The 12,200-nt window shown below is 37.0% G+C and overlaps 1 protein-coding gene across 1 annotated transcript in view; it reads left to right on the plus strand.

The window, feature by feature from the left end:
• Nucleotides 1-12,200, plus strand: part of btv (dynein cytoplasmic heavy chain beethoven) — a 696,240-nt gene that overhangs the window by 183,440 nt on the left and 500,600 nt on the right. Inside the window, exons 18-19 of the mRNA XM_090384033.1 lie at nucleotides 1,401-1,559; nucleotides 4,203-4,426. Coding sequence (XP_090240159.1) covers nucleotides 1,401-1,559; nucleotides 4,203-4,426 — 383 coding nt within the window. The remainder of the gene's footprint in view (nucleotides 1-1,400; nucleotides 1,560-4,202; nucleotides 4,427-12,200) is intronic.

The raw sequence follows: 12,200 nt of genomic DNA on the forward strand, positions 1-12,200 counted from the left end.
TGATGCTACAAATGTGTCATAAGTTGCTTAATGCTATTATAATATATTTGCTGCCTGGCCATTTTATTAGGGCTATTGTCATTTAGGCTTTATTAAAGAATCTTTGCAGAAATATGTAAATTTAAAAGGTTACATGGTACATGCAGAAAAGTGCTATAATGTTATGTGATCTCACTGATCTTTTACACCATCCAAAAAAAAAAAAAAAAAAAAAAAACAGCTGCATTGGTACCAGGAACACAAAAGGATTGGAAGCAATTTATGTATTCTGCTGAGTCCCAATTTTTACTTTTTCAGCTCGTGGACGAATGCATATAAATAGGAGAAACCAAATGAGCACTGGAACCATCTTGTTATGTACTCAGAGTAAAGGTTACTGGAGGAAGTATAATGGTGTGGTGCATATTTTCATGGAATATCTTTGATCCTCTGACTCTGCTGGAAGGCCCTATTAACTCCTGAGCTTATCTGAATAAAATTGCAGATCAGGTATTCCTAGCAATGGATGGTTTCACTGTCAAATTGACAGCGCAACCATTCATTGTGCAAATGTGTAAAAAAAGTGGTAAATGAGGAAGACTTCAAGCATCTACCCTGGTGTAGCTCAATCCCATTGAGTGCCTGTGAGATAAACTGGAAAGGCATGTCATCAGTACAAACTTCTGCCCACATCACTCCAGGAATTGAAGATGATTTTGTTACATAAATGTTCCAATATTCTTTGTGTCACTTTTCAACACCATGTTGATTCCATGTCACGTTGTGTCAGAGCAGTGATTCAGGCCAGTGGCAGTCAAACATGCTGTAGATTATGTTTATCATAAAGTACCAGTTGGTGAAATGTAGTAATTTCTCTTTCCCTCCATTATATTACTCACTTGAATTTTTGTTTTTGATAAAGAAATTTAATATTTGTGATAGTACATATATTTTTATGCTGCCACTAAAACTAATGCTATAAAATTCCATTTAGTGATTGATTGTATGGGATTATACCATTGAAATTTGTTGACATATTTTTATTGTCTGTGGTAGTTTAGTAATTTTGTTATCTGTTGCTCATTTGAAGAGGTCTGGGTCCCTCAGCAGGAGGAAGTCCTCTTCAGTCAGAGCTGTAATTAACTGATCTCAAACAGAGGAATAGGGATTTTCCCTGTAAGTTATTCCAAGTTTTTCAGCCTACAGAATGTTTTGATCATCTTACGAACACATATAGATAGACATGATACAATTGGTGCAATATAGCCTAAGATGCTGAAATGCCATAAAACAAACAACAACATTATTTATTTTGTGTTTTATTTATTAAAGAATATTAAGTAATAAAAGGGCATGCTGTTCATTCGTCATACCTTATATACTAAAAATAACTGTTTGTTTTTATTCAAAATTTTAATTAGGAGCTCAATTATAGAGCCCAAGGTGAAGTGACCATTCGTGAAGCTCTCAATGAATTGGATCTTTGGGGAGCGAAAGCCAGATTTTCTCTAACCGAGCATTCAGATTCTCAACGAAACAAAATTATGCTTATTAAAGACTGGAAAGATATGCTTAATAAGGCAAGTAGCTCTTTTTTTTTTTATGGATATTACTTAAAATAAATTAATTTTGAAGCAGTGTTGTGTTTAGATTATGGTATAGTTTAGGGATAAAGCCTCAGGTTATGTAAAGAGTTTAACTAATGTACAAATTAGTGCAATTGCATCATTTCAGTACATAGCCAACTACTTAAGTAGTTATAAATTGGCATCATTAAATATATCTCATAATGTGAATACCTTCACAACGAGTTGCCATGATATTGCACTATCTCGAATAAGTAACGCTTCGCCATAGGAGAAGACTATTGTTACTTATTCTCAGTGGATACCATCACCGATAAGGCACCTTTTTGGAGCTTATTGGCTCCTCATCAGTGGGTGGGCAGGTACCCTGGTGTTGCAATGATGAGATATACACTGAGTTATGACCACCCCTATGAAAACTGAATGCGACCCGTTGACCACATGATGTACATGAATGCGGAGTTAGTCAACCTACGTAGCATAGTTAAGGTGTCAGTGGTTCAGTAGGTAGTAAAATTCTGAGCGTGATAGGTAAAAGGAAGGATTTATCAGACTTTGACAAAGGACAGATTGTGGGTGCTCAACAAGCTGGTGCCTCGATTTCCCAAACGGCTGAACTGATGGGGTGTTCGAGAGCCACTGTAGTTAAAGTATACCAGGACTGGTGTCAAAATGGTCAAACAATGATCCGACGGCAAAACTGCAAAGGTCAGTGAAAGGTTGACATTAGAGGTGAGCGCCAGGTCCGACGACTTGTACAGGTGAACAGGCACAGCACTGTTGAAGAGTTGACTACCCAATACAACATGGGCCAACCCAGAACAATATCTGGCATGACCATGTGTCGCATGCTTGCACGTATGGGCTATACCAGCAGACAACCCTTATGGCATCCTCTCCTAACCAAGGTTCATTGGCGTAAAAGACTTGCCTGGTGCAAAGAGCATGCAAGTTGGATGTTAGAAGACTTGAAGAAGGTGTGCTGGTCAGATGAGTCACATTATTTACTCCACACCGTGAATGGTTGGGTACGGATTTGGCATCAACAACATGATGCTCTTGATCCATCATGCATGGTATCAAAAGTGCAGGCCGCTAGAGGCAGTTGTATGGTGTGGGGCATGTTTCACTGGCAGGAACTTTGACCCCTGGTGCATATGGAACAACGTATCACTGGTCTCCGCTATCGTCAACTGCTTGTTGACTGTGTACACCCCGCTATGTTACACTTTTTCCCGAATGGCGATGGTGTCTTCCAAGATAACAGTGTGCCTAATCAACAGGCACTTGTTGTGCAGGAATGATTTGAGGAACACAGTTCTGACTTCCAGCATATCGATTGGCCTCCGAACTCCTCCAATATCAATCCCATAGAGCACTTGTGGGACACTATGGAAAGGCATATCAGGCGTCTGGATACACCAATCACCTCCATACCTGCATTGCTGACCACATTACACACAGCTTGGTTGGCCATACCTCCCTAACACTTCCAACATTTTGTTACATCAATGCCTCGTCGGATAGCTGCTATACTAAGGGCAAAAGGAGGACCTGCGAAGTATGAGGTAGGTGGTCATAATTCAGTGATCACTCTGTATTTAATGATACGATATGAGATATATTTAATGATGCCAATTTAAAACTACTTAAGTAGTTGGCTATGTACTGAAATGATGCAATTGCAGTAACTTGTACATTACTTAAATTCTTTACATAACCTGAGGCTTTAGCCCTAAACTATACCATAATCTAAATTATTCCACACCATCAGGCATCTCTCATATTGTGAATTTATACTTCGCAATTGGGTTGTCATCATTGCAATGCTAGGGTACCTGCCCACCCACTGATGAGGAACCAATAAGCTTCGAAATGGTGCCATACGGGTGATGGGATCCACTGAGAATAAGTAACAATAGTCTTCTCCTATAGTGAAGCATTACTTATTCGAGGTAGTGCAATATCATGGCAACTCTTTGTGAAGGTATTCACAAAATGAGATATATTTAATGATGCCAATTTAAAACTACTTAAGTAGTTGGCTATGTACTGAAATGATGCAATTGCAGTAACTTGTACATTACTTATATTCTTTACATAACCTGAGGCTTTAGCCCTAAACTATACCATAATCTAAATTATTCCACACCATCAGGCATCTCTCATATTGTGAATTTATACTTCGCAATTGGGTTGTCATCATTGCAATGCTAGGGTACCTGCCCACCCACTGATGAGGAACCAATAAGCTTCGAAATGGTGCCATACGGGTGATGGGATCCACTGAGAATAAGTAACAATAGTCTTCTCCTATAGTGAAGCATTACTTATTCGAGGTAGTGCAATATCATGGCAACTCTTTGTGAAGGTATTCACAAAATGAGATATATTTAATGATGCCAATTTACAACTACTTAAGTAGTTGGCTATGTACTGAAATGATGCAATTGCATCATTTCTAACTTTGTACATTAGCATTAATGTTTATGCCGAAGGTATTTATTTTAATTTTCTACAGTTTTCTGATTTATAATATAGCAGTGTTGTCTTATACATATTAATTATAACAGTGTTTTCTTATATGTATTAATTATAACAGTGTTGTCTTATATGGTAATGCTGTGTAAATTTCAGGTGGGTGATAACCAGTGCCTTATTCAGTCTCTAAAGGATACTCCATATTATCAATATTTTGCTGATCGTGTATCTATATGGGAAACACGCTTTTCTATGTTAGATCAGTCGCTTCAGCAGCTGAATCAAATACAAAGAAAGTGGGTATATTTAGAACCAATATTTGGTCGTGGAGCTTTACCTTCTGAATATGCTCGTTTTCAAGCAATCAGCAATGACTTCAGGTAAAACCTTATATATTTTTAATTAATTCTATTATTTAACATGACTGAACTTAGATTGTTCATATGTTATATAAAACATATAAGTAATACTAAAATTGGATTAACCTCAGTTTGTAATATTACATACCAAATGTTACATGTGTTACAAGTAACGTTTAGTATGTAATATTAATATGTAACACAAATTAATATACACATAACACAAAAAGGAAAACCTAAAATTGAATTTAATCCCAAATTTATTGTTCTCAGTCTAAAATTATAGAGGCCTTATTCAGTCTCTAAAGGATAGTATTTTTTTTTACTCATGAAATTTATGAAATTTCATGAGTAATAATCAAATCCTAAAAATTATTTTTTTCCCACATTGCTATTTTTGTTAATTTGTCAAAAATTAAATCATAGAACAATCTACACATTAAACCTGTGTTTCAGCCTGTGTATATATGTATGTATCTGTTTTTCTAGCAAATTCACACAATATTTTTTATCTAATTTCAGTGAATGATATTTCATTTCAAACTTTTGTATCCATTGATTTGAAGTGTGAAAAAAGGCACAGATGATTCTCTTGTATTTAAAATCTGATATAGGTGCTTTTGAATGGATATAGGTATAGTGTGAAGGGTTGAAGTTCCTCCACATAGTTTCACTTATGTATATCCATAGTTACAGAGGCGTGAGAAGAGCAGTTCATATACAAAAGGAAGGAAATGGTTCAGAAAAGAGATGTGAATGACATTCAGCTTATAAAGGAAACATAGTCACTGCAGTGTCAGTTCCATTTATTTCAATATCAACTAGTGACATCAAGGCATGCCAGTTACAAAGTAGTTTTATTAGTTTTGGTATTAATATTGGCCATACAATGCAAAGGACAAAAAAACACAAAATATGAGTTTCTCATCTTCCCATAGTTACTAATCCAGCAGTCCTTTGAATTTCCCCATGGTCTTAATTACCCATGGTAATAGCTTATTCCAATGATTAACAACTTGTTGCCTAAAGAAAAACTTACAAAATCTGATCTATAGTTCTATCCTCATAGTTTGAATTTATCCTTTGGTTCTAGCGTCATTTAATATCATGAAAATTTCATTGTCATTTGTTTTATTATTGCCTCTCAGAGCTTTGTTAACTTTGGTAAGGTCCCCTGTAAAGTACCTAGTTAACAAACTTTGTAGCCTACATAGTCTAAGTCTCTCTTCATTTGGGTGCTCTTTTGCCAGGCTCCCTAAAGCATGTGCAGCCTCTCCGTTTTTGCATGCAGTCATTCAATAAATAATAAACAAAACACCAGGTCCCTCCTTACTGCCTGCATGCACTGTATAAAGACGTTCTTGTCTGTCTGAATCCATATCCTCTGCTCTAAAAACTGTGAATTTTACATATTAAAATACAGTTGCCACTTATTTGACCATCCTTGAAGCCTATCCAAGTTGTCCTGAAGAAGCACAGTTTGGTGCTGGTCATAATAAACCCTGGGGGCTCACATCCGGTGAGTATGGGCTTGGCACACCCAGGGTCCTGAGCTGTTTATTGGCGATTCCCTTCTACTTCTCTCTCTCTCTCTCTCTCTCTCTCTCTCTCTCTCTCTCTGGGTAATTCAAAATTTTTTTTTTTTTTTGCCTAGTGCAGCATAAGCCTCAGGCTTCCTTGCACCATGTGGCTGATAATAATAATAATAATTAACCAATCTCCTGATCTTGGCATCATCCCCTGTATTCATTTGTCAATATCATTTAAGAAAATCAGGAGCAGCTTGTTTCTGATTGGTCTAAGCATCAAGCCTTAACAGTCCCACTTCCAATCCTAGCCTATTTTGAAGGTTAACAATTAATTGCATCTCTTTGCATTCTGTCAGATTATTCAGTTAAGGATCTTACCTGTGAATCTTATGTCCAGCTTGTAGAGTAATGTTTTGCGTGGGCATATTTTTTGCATATTCTTTGCTAAATTTCAAATGAATAATGTCAACATTACTTCCTGCATCCAACTCATGAGTGAAACTGTTTTTATAGTTTATCAGGTTAGTTAAATAAGACTTTCCCATTACAAAACCATGCTTTGTTCTTTTGAGAAATAGATATGTCTGTATTGCATTCTTAGTCATTGTCTTCATATTTTTCTCTACCACTGAAGTCAGAGTGACTGGTCTGTAATCACCCACTGTTCATGAAACTTCTTTTATGGATCGTTGATACAGCTTCTCCAGCCCTGAGGAGTCATTCCCAAGCCTAATGAAGCCCTCATGATTTACTTTAATAGCTTGATGCAGTCTATCAAAGGGTCCTTGCTTGCCTTCAAACTGAAAAGTTTTTTTAAACAATCTTCTTTAATTTTTATGCTGCTGCTTTTTAGTGTTCCCTTTTACTAGTGCATTTTATTTATTAAGATAGAAAAACCTATGAAAAATTAATAACAAGGTAAAGAGGTCATATTCAGTTAGTGAGGAAACTTACTGGTAAGAGGGATACATTAAATATCATTTTTGAGAAGGTTGAGTTAACTAGTAGAATAGTTTACAGCATCCTTCAGTTTGTCTCATAACAACTAATATAAGTTTTGGTTATTTTCAGTGCTTGCTAATATTTAATCCAAACCAAACATAAAGGGATCATATGGCAAAGTTTTTGTATTTTCTGAAACTAGTAAAATTGTCAGAGGGCTGATAATTGAGAAATGACTTTACCATGCAAAAATGACAGAATAGCTTGTGTAAAATGGTTAATTTAATAATGATGATGATGTAGTGGATTATCTTTTCATCTGCTTTCCTCACTTTATATTTGAGTGGTTTTCATTAATAGCTCCATTCCTTTTGTATTCAGCTATTTCTCTCAAGAACAGTTCTTGAAAGGTGTAGAGTGATTGACCTGTTTGGACACAGGGAAGACTTTTAAGCACAGTGTATACTGTGCAACTACTTGGCTAATAATGTGGGTTAATGATAGTTTTATAACTGAAATTTCCTAAGAAAAATAAATGCACAAGGCGACTATGAATTAGAAATTCACTATAAAACTGCCGGTGTGCCAGGAGTTCACTATAGAACTCCTGGTGTGTGAGAAAAAGATGAATGAGTTGAGTGAAAAAAATAAAAAAATAATAAAAAAAATATATATGTATATATATATATGTATATATATATATATATATATATATATATATACACGTTTACAATAGTTCGATTTTCTTAAGTACTGGTGTTTTTTTTTTTTTTTTTTTTTTTTTTAACATATAGGTATTGTCGTTAATACAAAACTGGTCTTTAAGTTAGCCTTGTCTCGGTTATCTTAAATTCACATGGCCTATACATTTAGGATTTAGAAACTTATTGCGTATTGCTAAAGAAATTTTCATGATAATTACTGATGAAAATTTTTAAGTATCTGTAGCAATAGGTAATCATCAATACTATTTTATAACTATATAATAATATTTATACAATTTATACATTTTTGCTTTACATCACGTGGCCGTCAATCCCCTACTTCATCGGGGGCTTTGAGTGGATTAACAGCCCATTCGATGTAATGCTTTTATACTTACCCGTTTCTGTTTGTATCTATCACAGCTTTGCTATTTTATTTAATTCTGGATACTAAGGACTTATGTTTATATTAATTTTCTTAATTATTGTTAGCTAAACTAGTATTAATTATGAATTAGTTAATTTTTTACCATCTCTTCAGCAACTGTGATAGAATACACAAAGCCCAACGGGTAAGCATTTTATATTGTTATCCTACAACTACTTACTTAATTGTGGTCCGGTGGAGGTCGTGGAGTCGAAAAGGGAATTTCCCGCTTTTAATTTGTTTTTATGTATGGTTATTTTTATGGCGCAGTCGCATTAGCATTTCACTGTGTGCTGATGTCGCATTGGCCGAAGTCCCCGATTTTCAAGCCAATGCCTATTATGGTGGTTTGTTGTTGGTTCGATGAAATTCTGTTAAATTTCTGTAGTTTTGTGTTAACTTGTGGATTAAATTCCTTTATTTACATGTGTATTTACATTAATTTTTACATTTGTTTTATGCCTTACCTCGGACTGTGCCGGTACCACTTTTCCAAGGCGTAACAGCACGTGTATGTCCAGAGGCAAAGCTATATACATATATACAGCCTCTTACTATGGGGGGTTTTTTTGTTGGGGGGTGGGGTGGGTGGGGGGGTTCAATTTTGGCAAAGGTTGTAGTGCAGTCAGGCGACGAGCCTCGCCTGAGTGCAATAAACCTTATAATCTTGGGGATACTCTTTTGAGTAATTACTATTTTATTTTTAGATGGTTTTTGATGAAAGTATGCCGGTCTACATTGGCGTGGTGTTTTCTAATATTAGCGTATATGGCAGTTTTTATATGATATCTACTGTATTGTTTGGGAATTTTATTTATATCCAGTGTTCTGATGAGTTTTTGTATTGCTATCTTTCCGCTATTTATATTGCTGCATATTTTTAATAGTCTGTTTGTTTGGTTTCTTATGGTATTCCCGTGTATATGTTTAGCTATGTTACTATCCCAGTGTGTAAGTTTTATTGTTTCGAAATTAAAATGGTCTCTTTTGTCATAGTGTTGTGTACATATTTTGTCTGTGTTGATGGCAATTTCGCTGTCTAGGTAGACAGCTTTTTGGTTATTATCTGGATTTGTGCATTCAATTTTTAGGTCTGTTGGGTAAGTGTTCTTTGCTACGTTTATAAAGTTGTCATGGTTGATCACGAGTACATCATCTATGTATCTGTAGAATTTTATTTTGTTGGTAATGTTACTTTCATAATAGTGCAGGTAGATATATATATATCTATATAGATATATATAGATATATATAAAACTTGGAAAAAAATTATAAAATAAGAAAAAAGTATTAAAAAAATAATAATAAATAAATAAAAAAATAATAATAATAAAAAAAAAGAAAAAAAGAATGCAAGTAGAGTGAGAATGCAGATTATGAATGAAGTAAATGTGTGTCTCTCTCCCACCCCCTCGCCTGTTGGGTTCTCCACTGCCAGCTAACATATCCCACCCCCGGAGCAGGATGGGCAGCTTGGCCTTCATACTGGATTCGACACTGCTTGGACATGACACCGACGAAGACATTCTGCGGCTTTGCTTCCAACATGCCATTGGTGATCTGAACTGGGTACTCTAACCTGGTTCCCTTTAAAACCCCATCCCCAGGCAGGGGAGGGAGGAGATGGATCTCTGTCTCCTCTCCTCCCCGCCTACCCCCCCATACTTCGCCTGGTGGGGCTCGTCTCCACTGACCTCTTTGGGGATACCCACTCTATCGTCCCTTTTCTTCTATCTGTTTCCCCCCCAGTCTTCAGTCTCCCCCCTCTCTCTCATTAAATCGACCGAGTACATCCTTAACAATGCTGCCAAATTCTAATCAACGTCTAAATTCTACCAGTTTTGTGTAAATCTCTAAGACAACTAACACTATTAGCTTTTATCTAGCATATAGCCTCATATGTCTAAATTTAATAACATCAAAATTTTGCCCGACCTATTAGGCCTTTAACACATCTCTTTAGCGTTCAACCACAACCAGCGATTTCCTAACAGCAATCCCATTAAGCATTAATGTCAAACGCATAATTTTTTTTTTTTTTTTTTTTTTTAGGTCCTGGCCACTGAAATCCCAGGAAACTAGGTGGGAGGACCTGCCAGAGCAATTTGTTGTGATACTGGATACACCCGGCTAGCATCCACGTGGGCAACGTCGGCCCCCACTAGGGGCCTGGCAGCCAATAAGCCAGACAAACAATGGGCACAACATATCACACTGCACAGGCATGGCCCACACACTTTCAAGTCTCTGGCTTGACAGTGTACTGTCCTCGATACAGCTAAACACACGCGGAGATGGGAGAAATTCCAGGTGCCATCTGACACGAACATACCTTATACTTAATAGAACTGCCGGTGATATATTCACAATATTTTGTCTGTAGTAGTGAACCACAACAGTAGCATAAAAGGCATCAACTTAATTGTATCTCATATTGTGACTACTTTCACAATGCATTACCACGATATTGCACTACCTCGAATAAGTTATGCTTCACCAATGGAGAAGACTATTGTTACTTTATTCTCGGTGGATACCATCACCCAGATGGAACCATTTCAAGGCTTATTCTGTATTTGTGTTGGATAATAGTTCTATTATCCACTTGTCCCTATTACACTTAGAAAGCAAAAAAGTAGAGGAAAGTAATAGTAGGAGAGGAAGAAGAAAACAAATGGTGTAGAAGAATGAAAGGGACAGAAACTCCATCAACTCACACCACTCATAACTCCTCGAATAGCATTAGCATTAGTAGAGGCATATGATGCAAGAAAGCAAGCTTATGCAGCATCAGCCGAAAAAAAAAAAAAAAAAAAAAAAAAACCGCTCCCATTTCACCCACCCCATTTGTTCCAAATACCTGTCTAGCTCAGCCTTAAATTTATTTAGGCTATTCCACAAAAAAAGATGAAAGCCTGTTCCTCCAATAAACTACCCGCTGGCTAAAGTCAAACTTCTGCACATCTATCCTACATCTGTCTTTCCTCAATTTGAATTTAGGCCCTCTCAGGTGATTATTCTGAGCAATAGGAAGGATTCTATCAGCATTGAGCATGCTCAAACCGTTCAAGGCTTTATACACCTCAATCAGATAACTTCGCAGGTGCCTAGTCTCCAGACACTGTAATCTGCAAAACTTCAGCCTTTCTTCGTAAGAGAAACCCTTTTTTCCATTCACTAATCTTGTTGCCCTTCTCCGTACTCTGTCCAACAGCTGTACATCCTTCTTAAAATGAGACCTCCAGACCTGTATACAGTACTCAAGATGTGGCCTGACCATTGCCTTATACAAGGGGATAATCACCTCCTTATCCCTGCTAGAAAAATTCTTGTATATCATTGACAAGACACCATGAGCTACACTTGCAGACTGTCTGCATTGCTCAGAAAACTTCATATCTGCCTGCACAATTACCCCCAGGTCCTTTTCATTCTCTACCACTGTCAGTGTAGTACCACAGATTTGATACGTTACTCTGGGGTTACTGCTTCCCATATTTAGTACATTACATTTGTTAATGTTAAACTTCAGTTGCCACCTCTTAGCCCATTTGCTCAACCTTTCCAGATCCTGTTGCAGCAGCATAGTGTCAGTAGTGTCCTTAACAACCCTGCTAACTTTTGTATCGTCTGCAAACTTGGACATTAAGCTTGATATACCATCATCAGTATCATTTATAAATACAGAAAACAACAATGGAACCAACACTGAACCCTGAGGGACTCCACTAATAACATTAGTCCACGATGAGCAGTGTCCATTGATTACCACTCTCTGTCTTCTCCCACTCAACTATCCCTTTATCCATAGCAGAAATTTGCCTCCAATGCCACACTGCTCCAATTTGTTCAGCAGTCTTCCATGTGCAACAGTATCAAAGGTCTTTCTACGATCCAAATATATGATATCAAAGTTATTCCTTGCATTCACGGCGCCTCCATAGCCAGGTGGGAAGGAGCAGCAGTGCATAGCACACGCTTCTTGTGCCGGGGGTCGAGCCCGTCACCACCAAATACGGAGGATGCGGAAAGGTCAGGGAATGACCACCGCATATCCCGGAGCAATATGGCCTTAGCTGCTAATGCTCCTTAAAAAAAAACAAACAAACCAAACCTTGCATCCAGTTCCTTTGTGACCACATCATAGTATCCAGTCAAATTGGTCAGGCAAGACTTTCCCTTAAAAAAAACCA

The sequence above is a fragment of the Mastigoproctus giganteus genome, chromosome 10 (assembly GCF_048544385.1).
Source record: "Mastigoproctus giganteus isolate SK-2022 chromosome 10, ASM4854438v1, whole genome shotgun sequence".
NCBI classification, from domain to species: domain Eukaryota; kingdom Metazoa; phylum Arthropoda; class Arachnida; order Uropygi; family Thelyphonidae; genus Mastigoproctus; species Mastigoproctus giganteus.